This window comes from Leptopilina boulardi, unplaced genomic scaffold (assembly GCF_019393585.1).
Source record: "Leptopilina boulardi isolate dan_hultmark-lab unplaced genomic scaffold, ZJU_Lbou_2.1 LbouV2_368, whole genome shotgun sequence".
NCBI classification, from domain to species: domain Eukaryota; kingdom Metazoa; phylum Arthropoda; class Insecta; order Hymenoptera; family Figitidae; genus Leptopilina; species Leptopilina boulardi.
Window position 1 is genome coordinate 205,617 of NW_026137938.1, and position 16,586 is coordinate 222,202.

At 29.5% G+C, this 16,586-nt stretch overlaps 1 protein-coding gene across 1 annotated transcript in view; it reads right to left on the bottom strand.

The window, feature by feature from the left end:
- Positions 1–3,898: 3,898 nt before the first annotated feature.
- LOC127287280 (uncharacterized) overlaps positions 3,899–16,586 on the bottom strand; it is a 54,845-nt gene continuing 42,157 nt past the window's right edge. Inside the window, exon 2 of the mRNA XM_051314122.1 lies at positions 3,899–4,320. Coding sequence (XP_051170079.1) covers positions 4,030–4,320 — 291 coding nt within the window. The 3' untranslated portion in view covers positions 3,899–4,029. The remainder of the gene's footprint in view (positions 4,321–16,586) is intronic.

A 16,586-nucleotide genomic window follows, 5' to 3' on the forward strand; every position in this document is an offset into this window, starting at 1 on the left:
TTTAATACATTTTAAACATTTATTATTTTCGACTGTTTTAATAATAAAAGAAACACAATATTTGTTTAGTAAAATGTACATATTAAATTATTTTCTATTAAATTTAATAATATAAAAATGTAATAAAATTAAAATAATTAGAGATGTTTTCACAAAAAGAAAACAAATAAAATATATAAACAACACCCTCATAACAAAAGGATATCCCTAGGATATCCATATCAATGGTCGATTTCCTAGAATGGTCCCCAGGATATCTTGGGATATCCAAACCGCCGGTCTGTGGGACATCAACAGGGCATCCATAGGATATCCCTAAGACATCCACAAAATATCTATTGGAAATTATATCGCAGGATATCCGTGGGATATCCTCAGTATGTCCGTGGGATATTCTTAGGATATTCACGGGATATTTAATATCTCAACATATATTTTTAAAGGTTAAAATTGTTAAGCTAATATAATGAATAATAATATAATAAAAACAAAAATCTTATGAGCTTCTAATTTATTTTAAATGAAGATTTGAAACGCATTTTTCAAAGTTTTTAAATAAACTCATGCACTTAATGTATAATTAATATTAATAGGTATTCGTTATTTGCGGATAAGAATTTATATTGTTTAAAGCCAATTTATTTTCTGACAATATTAAGCATATGAATAAAGGAATGAATCACAAATGAGAAAAAAATTAGTTAATAATTTTTCAATTTAAACAACTTTCTCGGAAAACAAGTTGCATTTAATTTTATTTATATAAAATTTAATTTAAAGAATATTCTCACTCGTAGTCTCATAATGACTATAAAAACAGTATCCTGAAAATATCTATGGGATATCCTGATTATATCTGTGGGATATCCTGATGATATCTGTGGGATATCTGGAGGACATTTATGAAAGTCTATAGAGATATCCAGAAGATATCCTGTGGATATCCTCAGATATCCTGTGGATATCCTCAGATATCCATGGGATATCCAAAGGATATCCAAACCGACGATTTTTTGGATATCCTTAAGAGATCCTTTTGATATCCATAGGACATTCCTAGGATATCTGCGGGATATTATCAATATATCCCAAGATATTTTGTGTTATTAGGGAACAGTTTCTAGCACATAACCAATCTTTCTCTCACTGTAATTTTCTATTCCATATTCCACACAAAATGTAACAGTACATAAAATAAATCAACAATATTTATAAATATTTTGAGTCAATATAATTATATTTAACGAAATAACTATACAAACAAATAATGTATGATTGAAAAAAAAATTTTGATTGTTTGTTTTAGATAAGAATTGTGGACCCTAGATTGTACACAATGGGAAAATTTCAGCAGCAAGGCGTTATATATATATATAACGTTTATTTAATTAAGAAATTTTATTCTTTTTTAATCCACTCAAACTCGCATCGATTTATTTCAATGTGTTTGAGAAAAAAAAATTCTTAAATATAAACATTTTTTGACCTTCTATAAAGTAGACGCGCCCCCCTTTAATATGACAAAACCGTTTTTCATAAAATCCAGAATATCCTAAACAAACTTACAGCTAGAAGGGTATTTTTCACAGCAGACAGACAAGTTTGAGGAGTTGAACATGGTGGTTGTGCACAATGAAGTTAAGAAGTGTATATATTGTTAGTTACTTTCTTTGGACGAAAATTCTAGAAATATCTTCAAAAAATAATTATTACGACGGATTGATAAAAAACCTCAACGAAGAGAAACCTCGTCAGGTGGTGTATATTCTTGAAAGTGAATTGGACATTGATGATTCAGTAATGAATTCTCTTATGACAGCAGTTAATAGGAATTTTCCATCTTTGATTATGACATACGATATAATAAATAATAAAACTCGAAAAGAATTCGAGGATTATTATTATAAATTAGGAGATTCAACATTGTTTATTCTACACAATAAAACTAACAAATATGAGGATATACTAGTAAATATACCTTTAACGTTTAAGCCGAGAATTTTAATTATAAATTCTTTTCTTTCAAGTCAAAACGATCTTAACGACTACTTACAGTGGCAATGGAAACGCAAACGTTCAGATATTTCTATATTGTCACACAATAGACAATGGAAAGTTATGCTTAACGATAGTCATAAGGACAAGGTACCTTTTATAAGTCAAATAAATTGTTTTACTGAAAAAGTTTTCATTGAGAATTTGTCATCTAAAAAGCAGTGGTTTCAAAATAAGACTCACAGTTTGTATGATTTCAATTTAAAATACATTCATATAATTAGCTATTCTTCAAATAAATCAATATATATTTTAAGACGATATGTAACCATTTTAGGAGTTAACAGTTGTAAATTTGTTATTCTAAAGACGTTAAAACACTCTAATGACATGATATTGTCTGAAGAATTTTGGTACCTACTCTTGGGAACAATTGGCATGATTTTCATCATTCGATTAACAGCTTTTTATATGAGATTCGAGAGGAGTACATGGAAAATATTCAACATCAGTCAAATTATAATTGGAATGTCTACTACGCGTGAACCGAAAAAATTTTTCGAAAGAATAGTTTTTGGCTTACTTTTGATAACATGCATTGTCTACTCAGGTTATTTTTATTCAGTTATTTTGGACATTTCTTGGCCACTAGAATCGGAAATAAACACTCTTGAAGAACTTGCTAATTCATCTTTAAAAATGATAGCCAAACAAAAAAATGTTAAGACATTAGAACTACTAAGTCGTGATAATCCTAACATTGCAAAAATAATAAATAAAGTAGAAAGAATTAATATAGCTGAAGAAAAAGAATACAATGATTATTGTATGAGATACTTGACTGAACATCAGAACATATCTTGTCTTTTCTTTAATGCTGAAAACGTTGTTAATGAGTACTGCACTAAAAAAGAGACAAATGTTAAAATATTGGACGAAATTGTTTTTTATAACATAATTGCCATCTACAATTCGCGATTTAGTCTTTATAATCGCCATAGTAAACCAATTCTATATGCTTTTGAATTAGGGCTGATTAAAGGTTTTTATCCGTTCAAAATATGGAACACTAAAATTTTGCCGCCAGAGAATATTGAGAAGGAAAAACTGTTCTTCGTACTATTTCGTGTATTAGCTATTGGATATACTCTCTCTTTGATTTTCTTTCTGATAGAAATTTTCACAACAATATTTAAACGCAGAATGTATACTCTTTACACGAGATTTAGATTTGTAAATTAGAGCCACATATAATCTGAGGCAAAAATAATAATTCTTCAACTAAGGTAAGAATAATTTACTTTTTCATATATTTATTCTGAAAATAATAATTATTAATAATTTTTAAGATTTTAATATAAAAATTAAAAAAATAAATAAATTTAAACATAAAATAATAATTTATTATAATACAACTAAAATATTATCTTAATTCTTCTATTCATACTAATGTTATACAATAATCTTATATTACTTAAAAATTACAGATTGTTTCTTTAATATTAAAATTCGTAGCGGAGAATGTTTAAGAAAAAATGATTTTTTTGGGCAATAGATGTAAAAGTTGGAAGAATTGCCAAGACGAATTTTCAAGTAAATGAAAGTGATTTGAAGTGATATAATAACCATTGTTTTGAATAATTATCTGCAACTATAGTTACTTATTTATTTTTATATAGTATTTTCATTATCTATTTAATGTAATGTAGCTGTTGCACCTACGTATCTTTAACTGGGTTTAAATATTTTGCAAGATTGTGTTTTCTGGTATTTTATTTTAAAACGTTATTTGAACAGAGGATTTTTCATTTTTGGTTCGAAACTATATATATATATATATATATATATATAATAATGATTAAAAAATGTACATGGAATAAAATTTGTAATGTTTTAAATAAAAATAAAAATTTCAATAAATTTTTTATTTGACCAGAGTAATAGCAGTTTATATTATTAGACAAATATTATAATTATTTTTTTCCATACACATACTAATATGCAGGAATTAAAGTCTAATTAAAGTGTATTAATTTAATGTTTCAAAGCACAATTAACAGTGATTTCCGGAGTTTCCGAAAAAAGTGGTAAAAAGACTTTGATATTACAGTTTTTGATCTCCCCATTTTGTTTGCTTTCTCCAAATTCAACCTCTATTTCGTAGATATCTCCAGCAACAATTTGTCGAGTGGCTCCAATAATCCTGATTAGTTCATAGGATTTTTGTAGATTCCGTGAATGTTCTTTGAGACCAAGTTGTGCGAATTTCTTAACTTCAGGATCATTCACATCAATTTGAAATGAAGCTCCAGAGGGAGGATCCGTCTGTAATTGTATTGATGTCATTTTATTTAGTGATTGACAAAGAATAACTATATAGTTTTTCAAATAAATGAAAGTTTTAGGCCATTTTTTTACTACAGTTTGTCAATTTAATAATAATAAAATTAAATTTCTTTGTCAAGACTGACTCGTTGAAGAGTAATGCAAATTTAGCTTTCACATATTTTGTTTTAATTTTTTGTAATGAAAATAAGGTTTAAAAGGTAACTATAGTATACCTTAAATATTTTTAGAGATACGTTAAAAAATATACAACAAACCACGATTCTGGCAAATTAATAAAAAGCAAATTTTTTGTTTGAAACAATAATTTTGTTAAGGGGGATTACTCATGAGAAAACAAATTTTTTTCGATTTTTTTTTTAATTTTTACAATCCTTTCTCCACAGCACCGAAACTTTTCTGAAGATTTCCTAAAGATTTATTGGAAATGTTCGGAATATTTAATTGCAATGTTTAGTGAAAATTGTGCTAAGATTTAAATGTCCCACTTAAATAAATGTTTAGCGCGAAACTTTCCTGAACATTTATTTAATCGGGACATTTAAATCTTTACACAATTTTCACTAAAAAATGCAATTAAATATTCCGAACATTTCAAATAAATCTTTAGGAAATCTTTAGGAAAGTTTCGGTGCTGTGGGGGTTAATGTCTCTAGACTACACTTCAAAAATGTAAGGACGAAATTTAGCTCTTATTAAAAGTTATGGTACAATTTATGTACATATTTTGAAAAAAATGTTACTACATTTTTATGACATTTAGTATCCTATACTTCCGGAAGAAAACGCACCAAAATTGACTTAAAAATATTAATTTTGTTTAAAGATATGAAGGATTTAACACTAAAGCCGAAAAAAACGTACTTAAACTTTAACTGCGTTTTTCTCAAAACGTTGTTTTTTTAAATCGGTTGCAGGGATCGTGAATAAAGGGATGGATATTTCGGCCTAATTTTTTTTGCATATTGTCCAAAAATAGGTTTTTTAGTGGTTATACCTAAAAAATTAAAAAAAAATTTTTAATGTTTTTAAACAATAAAATGGTGGAAAAAATGTCATGTTTCAACTTTTTTGTTGAAAGTAGTGCTATTTTTATAAATTTTATTAAAAATTATAACTTTAAAAAAATGTTAGGACACCTATAAATTTTTTTTTAATTTTGTAGAGTTTTTTAAGACGCATCTTTTGAGCTATTAGCGAACATTCTACACTGAGAAAAATAATAATGTAATGTTAATAAAATAATTTGGTGGAGCACTTTTAGTAAAGATTACAAAAATTTAGTTGACATAACAGTAACGAAACACAGTGGGCGAAAATACTATAGAGCGCGTCAAAATTATTTCTCCGGCGCATTTTTCATAATATTATTATGTTCAATGGCTTAAAACACAGCTGAAATATTAGGCTACAAGATCTGCCTGCTACTTTTTTGATATAACCAATGAGAATTTTATAAATCCCACTATAATTAAAAAAAAATATATTGTAAATTGTTATAATTTTGAATAACTTACACAATTTTCAACCGATTTTAAAAAAATTTAACATCAAAGCACATTTATGGTCACTTATTACGAATCTTAACAAAAGGTTTTAAAATTCAAAATGGCGGATCCAATATGGCGGAAAATTTTCAAAACTGAAGGGATCATTAAACCTTTCGGCTCTCGGGGGTTATTAGGGTCGCTGATTACGAATCTGATCTCAGATTTTTAAAATTCAAAATGGCGGATCCAATATGGCCGACAAAAATTTTAAAATTTATTATTTTTGGATCATTCTTGTTACTTGGAGGTTTTTGGGGTCGCTGATTACGAATCCGAACTCAGATTTTCAAAATTCAAAATGGCAGCTCCAATATGGCTGACAGGATTATAAAAATTCATTGTTTTGGACTTAATCTTGTTATTGAATCAGAATAGTAATGTATAATTCTTATTTTGTTTTTTAACGAACAATTTATTAATACCTTAAAATAAAAACAAAAAGGAATTTAACATATTATTTGTCTACAAAGTAAATAATTGGAATTTCACGACGATCAATAAAAAAAATACCATAAAAACTCATAACGCTAAAACTACAAATTCAGAACAATGATAAATAAACAATCAGAAACATAAAAACGTAATCTTAATAGTACACAAAACAGGAACATAAAATATAAAACATTTAGTCTTTCACCTTCAATAACTCTTTAGCTTCAGATGATAAGTCCGTCAATCTTTTTTCTATGCGAATTCTTAAACTACTTATAAATGGGTCTGATGAAACCAATAAATACTTAATGACATCTTCATTGCCCTCTTTACAACTACACTTTCTACTGTTAAAGGCTCGAGCATTTTTGAAAGTTTTGTTATTAGCTTCAAGAGCTTCTTCAGAAAGACATCCTGATGATAAACCTAATGCTTGTATTATTTGCCATCCATGAATTCATACTTTATGTACGGATGGAGGAAGTGGGTACCAATCATAAAGTTGAACGTACATTTCAGCTGTCTCCTTTGTGTACTCTTTAAATTTTTCGACATCGATTTCCTCATTACAATTTAAAACATACAAAATAGTTTTATATCTTTGAATTAGACTTTCATCAACTCCTGTGATTCTAGAAATAGTATGTGGCTGCTCAAAGAACCTTCTGGACGTATTTCCATCATTTGTCGTACCAAAACCCTGTTTAACAACATCTACAGTTAATCCAAGTGATGATTTTATAGCACTTTGGATCAAATATTTTTTAGCGAGTTTGATTACTTTATTGTCTCCTCTTTTGCTTGGTATTCCTGAAAATCTAAAGTATATCCAATATGCAGAATGTGTTCCATAAATCTTATTCGGCAATGCAAAGGATGCAAACCAAACTGCAAATATTCTTCTTCAGTGGAAAGATTCTGCACATAATCCAAGTTATTCGTCTTGCTTGGTTGAACATTACATAAATTGCAGCAGGTAGAAGCTCGCTGATGAGTTAAAATATTGCAAGTTTTGCCATCCATCATTGTGCACTTTAGATTATAACTAACTTTTGAATTTAGTCCAAGAAGAACTGACTTATAAGGTTTGAGATTTTGTATCAATTGTTTATAATGTTCATATTCTTCCAATGTGTTTTCCCTAGTTTCTTTTGAGAATTGAAATTGAACAGGTCTACAGAATCTTACAGATGATGGTCTTTCATTCTTCCACATGATTTTTTTAGTAGTTCCAATTTGAAGAGGAACTATAGATATTTGAAATATGGAGGCATCAGAAGGATCACCTGATTCTTGATCCTCAGTTAAGTCTGTGCTTGACCATTTTTGTTTCATATTTTGCTGTCCAGATGCTCCGTCCATTCCCCATTTAATATCAAAAATCAGGTTGTTATGACGAAATTGATTTAAAACATCGTTCTGCAAAGATAATAGCAATCTATCAGTTGTATGGTTCAACAAAGATTGCAAATCAATATAAACTTTTTCTTCTGTCACATAAATTTTTTCTGGGTAGCAACGACTTTTTGCTTCTGCTATAGAAGCATATGGAGGATAAATTTTGCTCTCACACATTTTCATGTGATGTTTTCTAAGATTTTCGTAATTCAATCTAGAAAGCTGAAAATCCATATGAGAGATTCTTTTTCAATCGCCCCAGCCCAAAAAGTCAATGTTCTGGGATTGGCTTCATACTTTGGTAAATTGTTGTCCTATATGATAGTAATAAATCCCTAAAATATAAACTCATTAAAAAAACATTTGTAGAAAGTAGAGGGGGTTGAAGTTTCGACGTTAAGGGTAACATTGTCATTTTCAAATCCGTATAACTATGACAAAAGTTAATGGATTTTAATTTATCTATAATGAATTTTAATGCATTTTTCACGTACTTTTCAAAAATGTTTACGAAATTTAAAAAAAAAATTTTAACCCCTTTTTTTTCAAAATCAACCCTTATTTTTCGATTTTCACCCCTTCGGGTATTTTTTTTTTTTTTTTTTTTATTCTCATTGGAAAGCTAAGGTTTTTTCCCATGAGCTATGTAAATATAAAAATGGGACAACAATAATTTTGTGAGAAACAGAATATTAAAGTAGGCGGTGCCGATAAGGGTGCCGTTAAGGGTAACATTGTCATTTTCAAATCTGTATAACTATGACAAAAGTTAATGGATTTTAATTTATCTATAATGAATTTTAATGCATTTTTCACGTACTTTTCAAAAATGTATACGAAATTTAAAAAAAAAAATTTTAACCCCTTTTTTTCAAAATCAACCCTTATTTTTCGATTTTCACCCCTTCGGGTATTTTTTTTTTTTTTTATTCTCATTGGAAAGCTAAGGTTTTTTCCCATGAGCTATGTAAATATAAAAATGGGACAACAATAATTTTGTGAGAAACATAATATTAAATTAGGCGGTGCCTACCTAAATCCTCAAAGATGATCTCCAGGTATACCCCTTATCGGCACCTCCTACTTTAATATTCTGTTTCTCACAAAATTATTGTTGTCCCATTTTCATATTTACATAGCTCATCGGAAAAAACCTCAGCTTTCCAATGCAAATAAAATAAAAAAAAAATACCCGAAGGGGTGAAAATCGAAAAATAAGGGTTGATTTTGAAAAAAAGGGGTTAAAAATTTTTTTTTTAAATTTCGTATACATTTTTGAAAAGTACGTGAAAAATGCATTAAAATTCATTATAGATAAATTAAAATCCATTAACTTTTGTCATAGTTATTACGGATTTGAAAATGACAATGTTACCCTTAACATCAAAACTTCAACCCCCTCTACTTTCTACAAATATTTTTTTAATGAGTTTATATTTTAGGGATTTATTACTATCATATAGGACAACAATTTACCAAAGTATGAAGCCAATCCCAGAACATTGACTTTTTGGGCTGGGGCGATTGAAAAAGAATCTCTCATATACATCGCTAGTGCTTTGTCAGAAGTAGAGTTTCTGTCAGGGATTGTTACATCTTCTGCTTCAACTGTATCATTATTATTATTATCATCAAAAGAATTTCTGACAGCAAACAATTGTTCTTGGCCTAATGATGAACAAATTTCATGTACTTTTCTCTGCTTTGTTCTCTTGCTCGAGTTTTCAAATGATAAGGAAATTCGTCCTCTTTTCTGTCCACAAGAATTTTTTGTATGCAATGTACCTTCATTTATAACAATTGAGAAAAAATTGTTGAGAAATTGTTTGTGTTTTTTGATAAAGACATCTTTTCTCCGAACAACAGCTTTCCAATAAAGGTTGTATTTTGTTAAAAAAGAACTTTTTAACTTTTTTTCAATTTGATTTAAAATATCTTCAGTAAAACAATTTTCTTTTTTGATATTATAAAGTAAGATATTGATTTGGCTATTGTTTTCTTTGTCATTTTCATTTTTCTCCCATAACCATTCACAGAGTTTTTGTTGACTTATTTTAAATTCCAGCATGACGTACACGTTTAAAATATTAATTACACATTATAATCTCTTCGTTTTTTACCACAAATCTATTAGTTTTAATTCTGAAAAAGAATGAGGTCATGAATAAATTTATAATCCAGAACCAACTCTAAATTTGATGTTTATAATTTTCATTGTAAACTTACCTTAAAGTTAATACACTTAATTTTATGCAGCAATTTCTCTTTCTTTTGACCAAAATATTTATACTGTTATCAACCAAGTTTTCAGTTTTAGTTTATCTTTTTTAACGTTCATTACAATTATTCCAATTGAAGTAAGGTACTGAATATAATTGTCAAAAACAAAATACGACCACTATTAGGCAGAAAAATAGTTTAACTTCGATAACTTTTTGTCAAATTGCATAGAAAATTTTTAATTGTTAATTATAAGCAGCAATCCTAAAATCCATTAATATCAAAAGACAAAAAAAAAGAATCTAGTTAATTTTTAAAAATAGTGCCACATATTAAACAAGATATTTTGAATTTCGCAAATCTGACTCAAGATTCCTCCATAAGTTTATCTTCGTAATCAGCGACCTCAAAAACCTCCAAACAACGAGATTAAACCGCAAACAATTAATATTTTAAATTATGTCCGCCACATTAGATCCATCGCATCATTTAAAATATTTAAAATTTGTGCAAAGATTTGTAATCAGGCACCCCAAAAACCTCGACTAACAAAATTCAATAAAAAAAATGGAATTTTATAATCCTGTCAGCCATATTGGAGCTGCCATTTTGAATTTTAAAAATCTGAGTTCCGATTCGTAATCAGCGACCCCAAAAATAACCCGAGAAACAAGAATGAACAAAAAATAATTAATATTTATAATTTTGTCTGCCATATTGCATCCGCCATTTTGAATTTTAAAAATCTAATATCAGATTCGTAATCAGCGATCCCAAAAACCCCCAAGTAACAAGAATGAACCAAAAATAATAAATTTTAAAATTTTTTTGTCGGCCATATTGGATCCGCCATTTTGAATTTTTAAAATCTGAGATCAGATTTGTAATCAACGACCCTAATAACCCCCGAGAGCCAAAAGGTTTAATGATCCCTTCAGTTTTGAAAATTTTCCGCCATATTGGATCCGCCATTTTGAATTTTGAAACCTTGTGTTAAGATACGTAATTAGTGACCATAAATGTGCTTTGATGTTAAATTTTTTTAAAATCGGTTGAAAATTGTGTAAGTTATTCAAAATTATAACAATTTACAATATATTTTTTTTAATTATAGTGGGATTTATAAAATTCTCATTGGTTATATCAAAAAAGTAGCAGGCAGATCTTGTAGCCTAATATTTCAGCTGTGTTTTAAGCCATTGAACATAATAATATTATGAAAAATGCGCCGGAGAAATAATTTTGACGCGCTCTATAGTATTTTCGCCCACTGTGCGAAAGAAGCAATCAATCGAGAAATTTAGTTGGCTGTACCAAAAATTTCGTTCAAGCTTTTGCGTCTGTTAACTGAATAATTTGGTTCTCCAAACCAAACCGTCTGAATGCTCAATTGCGCATGCGCTGTTCTCGTAAATATGGCTTCTTTCTCTGTTTACGGATGTCACACGTTAACCATGCTTCGCTCTTCGTGTCGTCCAGTTTTATTCAAGTGTTTTCGGGATTTTTATGTGTTTCAGAAATTCGGTAAAAAAGTGTGTGTAGTGATGCATATCGAACAGAGAGAATAAAGCTTGTTAAAAGAACGGAAGTTTTTCTCCAGCCTGTATACTTTATGAAAATAATTTACACTCACATTGTCAGGATTCTTAGTGTAGTGGTCAGCGTTCTTGATTTGCGTTGCGTAGTCTGAGGGTTCGATCCCCAGCAGTGTTAGGTTTTTCCGCAATAGAAATTAATTTAAGTAGACATAGGGTAATAAAAGAGGATAACAAAAGTGATAAAATTAAGTGAAAAATAAAAAATATAAGTGTGAGCCAAAAAATAATTTGGTTGAGAAAAGAAAAAAATTTTTTTCATTTAACTAAATTTTTTGTTTGCTTAAAAACAATAAGTTAGTTGTGCAAAACAAAAAATTTGGTAGACCGAACAAAATGATTCAACAAAAAAATTTAGTAGCCCGAACCAAACGGATTAGATGCACATATATCAAATAAAAAATTTGGTTTGGAGAACCAAACTTCAGTAGATGATACCAAACAGTTTCCTCAGTGTACTGATATTTTATCCTAAGTTATTGAATTTTTAAAAATTAGAGAAAAACGTTATTTGCCCATAACTTAAAAAAATGTATTGACACACTGAAATAAAGAGGGCGCATTGCGTTACTTATTCGAGTCTTGGAGCGCGACTCAGTTTTGAGGACTACTGATTGAGGTGTACAAGTTTGGGGCGTGCTACGCTCCCCAGAAAAGCCTACAGCACACTTTCAAAGTCGCACAAAACTGAGTCGCGCTCCAAGACTCGAATATGTAACGCATTGCGCCCTCTTTTTTTCAGTGTGTCAATAGATATTTATCTCTAGTTTTGTAGAGTTTTTCAAGACGCATCTTTTGACCTATCAGTGAATATCCTACTGATATTTTATCTAGAGTTATTAACATTGTGAAATTGAAAATTTTAAAAAATTTACCTTTTTTGCATTATTTATTAAAATATCTTTATGTATCTTTAAAAATATTATGAACAACTTGGAGAATATTTAAAAACGACTTAATTGATCTATTATTGAACCTTTTATTGTAAAATATTACGAAGTTATTGATGTTAAAAATCTATCTCTCCAAACGTCCAAAAAGTACAACTTACCACCGTTTTAAAATTATTATAATACTAAATAAGTTACCATAAATTGATCACAAAAAATCTCCATGGGGAAGCAAAGTGTTTATTTCATGAATACAAAAAGTTCATACTTTAACTTGGCAGTGGTTTTTTATAATTAACTAAACGAGAAAAAAATGTTGAATTTTGACATATTTTGCACACTTCTCATGAGTAATCCCCCTTAATAAAATTAAAGTTTCTAAATTATAATTTCATAATTATTTTTTTGAAATAATATGATATACTTTATAGAATACGAGACCTTCGCGCGCTAATTATTGTTTTTTAATCATTAAATTATTTTGAGTGTGTTCAGCAATCACTGACAGTAACTGGAACCAGTGAACAGTGGTGCTCAAGTGAATATTATGAATAAGAGTAAATGTGAATACGTGTGAATTAAACATTATTTTCGGTTGATAATGGTACGGTCAGGAAGGGTTAGTCTTGTAGCCTGTGTAAACAAAAGTAAAGTGTCAGTTTGTCAATTTTGTTTGTTGCGTTTGCAGTAAAATCGCAATGATAAAGAAATTTTTATTAGGTGCGATTCCAGGAGAGATTTTGACTTTTTCGGAGTAGGTTAACCGATTGCAATGAAACTTTGGAATTTTGTTATATTTAGTAAGACTAATCTTTAACGTAAATTTCAGCTTAAAATATTTCTTAGTTTACGAGATTTGCAATAATAACAAAAAATTTTAAACTGCTATATCTTCCGTTCTAATAATCAGATTGAGGTCTACTTTTTTTTAAAATGTCAAGGAAAATGAGAGGAATAAATCTCTTTCAGAACAATTTTTTATAATTTTACAACTAAAAAAATTATTAAATAATAATTGAATAAATTTCACGCGACAATCTAAAATTCAATCACTTAAACGCTAAAATGATCTTAACTGTGTTTTCTTTAATGTTCCAAAGGAATTCAATTGTAAATGCAAGTTTAACTTTGTTAATTTTAATAATTTACGAGTATAAACAATTGCGATTTCTGCTAGTTGACGTGCAGACGACATTGCGCACGCAGCATTCTCCTGTAACCAGCTGACGTGATTCGTGGACTAAATTGGCTACGTGAGAATGCTGCGTGCGCAATGTCGTCTGCACGTCAACTAGCAGAAATCGCAATTGTTTATACTCGTAAATTACACAGCCCCACAAAAAAAAAAGTGTCATGTACTTTTGACCGGAATACCCTAACCCTATGTATTTTGACGCGCTGAACACGAATCCGAAGTCCGTTTTGCTCTATCACGTCAGGATTTTTTTCTAACCTAAAAAAACATGTCGGATTTTGAGAAGTAGGCGATTTTTTTGAAAATTGATGTATTAACTTCAAACTTGGTATCTGGGGGTTTTTTGTGTCGCTGATTACGAATCTGAAGATAGATTTTCAAAATCAAAAATGGCGGATCCAATATGGCGGACGAATTTTAAAAAAATTTTAAGATTTACTTCAAACTTGGTATCTAGGGGTTTTTTGGGTCGCTGATTACGAATCTGAAGTTAGATTTTCAAAATCAAAAATGTCGGATCCAATATGGCGGACGAATTTGAAAAAATTTTAAGATTTACTTCAAACTTGGTATCTAGGGGTTTTTTGGGTCGCTGATTACGAATCTGGTGTCAGTTTTCAAAAATTGATAATGGCGTATCTAATGTGGCCGATAGAAGTCCATGTTGGATATGCCATTTTGAATTTTTGAAATCTGACATCAGATTTGTAATCAGTGACCCAAAAAACCCCCAGATACACTATTGCACATTAATTTTTGAAAAATTTCGTAAAATAATGTCCCCCTACCAAAAAAAAATTCAAGGTGTATTTTCCTCCCATAAATCAGCTTTTGGGGAAAAACAAAACATATGTGTCAAATTGTTTTTAAAAAACTACAAAATTGCCATGTTTCAGAAAAATCGGCGTATGGCACTTCCCTAGTGTTACTTGTCAGCAACTTCGAAAACCTGTAGATACCAAATTTCATAATAATCTGACAAATTTTTAAAAATAATTCCTTAATATTGAATCAGACATATCGAATTTCGGAAATCTGACATCAGATTCGTAATCAGCGACCCAAAAAACCCCTAGATACCAAGTTTGAAGTAAATCTTAAAATTTTTTCAAAATTCGTCCGCCATATTGGATCCGCCATTTTTGATTTTGAAAATCTAACTTCAGATTCGTAATCAGCGACACAAAAAACCCCCAGATACCAAGTTTGAAGTTAATACATCAATTTTTAAAAAAATCGCCTACTTCTCAAAATCCGACATGTTTTTTTAGGTTAGAAAAAAATCCTGACGTGATAGAGCAAAACGGACTTCGGATTCGTGTTCAGCGCGTCAAAATACATAGGGTTAGGGTATTCCGGTCAAAAGTACATGACACTTTTTTTTTTGTGGGGCTGTGTTATAAAAAATAAACAAAGTTAAACTTGCATTTACAATTTGATTCCTTTGGAACATTAAAGAAAACACAGTTAAGATCATTTTAGCGTTTAAGTGATTGAATTTTAGATTGTCGCGTGAAATTTATTCAATTATTATTTAATAATTTTTTTAGTTGTAAAATAAAATTTTATTATAGTTTATGTTGAGGAGCGAAAATAATACCTGTATCCGCATTTGTCATGTTTAGACACGATTTAAAATTCTATAATACGAAATTTTGGTAATTGCTTTAAACGTCAAACTATCAAAAAATAAACAAATTGTAAACCTTAATCATTATTATCACATCTGCAGAGCACATTGGCTATAAAACGGTCATCCTAAGTCCTTTATAACTTTACTAGAACCAAAAAGGGCGCACGTTGCGCGCCCCCTTCTAGTCATCTAGTAAGAAAAGAAACTGAATCGTAGCTAAGAAGGCAAAAAAGGGTCTTAAGAAACTTATTACTAAATAAGATTTAATTTTTAAAAATATGGTATAAATTTATTTTTGAAAAAAATTTGTTTTTGTACTGAAAATTACATAAAAATTATTCAAAATCCCATTTAACAAATTGAAATCCATCAAGTTCTGTTAAAGTTATATGAATTTTAGAATGAGATTATCACTTGAAAATTTAAAATTCCTACCCTCTCTACTTTTCACACACTTTTTTTCAAATTTTTCCTGGGCTAGTAAAAAAAGGGGTCGTCCATAAACTACGTAGCCCCATTTTTTCGAAATTTCCCCCCCCCCACCCTTCAACCATGTAGCACGCTGTTACCTGTATTAGCGCCATTTTTCCTCTTATCGTAGACAATAGCTTTACCCCCCTACCCCTGTAAGTACTGCGTGGTTTATGGACGACCCCAAAGTATACGTCACATATTTGTCGAGAAAGCAGACATGTCGCGTTTAAGATGAGCAAAAGGACACATGAAATTTTACTCTTCTTGAAAAAATTTAAGTTGGTAACACTGTCATTAAGGTTGACATTTAAAAATTCATTTATTAATCATTAAACTGAAATAAATTGTATTGTTTAGAATGGTAAAAAATTAAAGTATAATATTGAAAATTTTACATTGCAATTCCGCCTTAATTAACCCCTAAGCAGTCAAGTAGAAAAATCGTTTGTGGGCCCAAAGCGGTCGAAAAACAAATTTTCAAAAAAATGTTATATTATCGTATTTAAGGTTTTTGGGGTCACTGAACCCAAATTTAAGGTCACAGAAGGATTCAAAAAATTCAAAATGTTGGATTAAATATTGCTATCCAATATGGCGGAAAATTTTTCAATTCATTCGTTAAAAATTCGTTGCTGATAAGGGGTTTTTAGGATCGTTGAATCCAAATTTGAGGTTTGATTTAACAATTCGAAAACTACATGAGATTTAGCCATCTCAAAAACCCCCGAGTACCGAATTTTGAACGAATCGAATCAATTTTATAATTTTCCACAATATTGGGTCTGCTATTTCCAATTTTTTAAAAATTTGACCTCAAATTCGGAATCAAAGACCCCAAAAACACCTCATTAATGATTT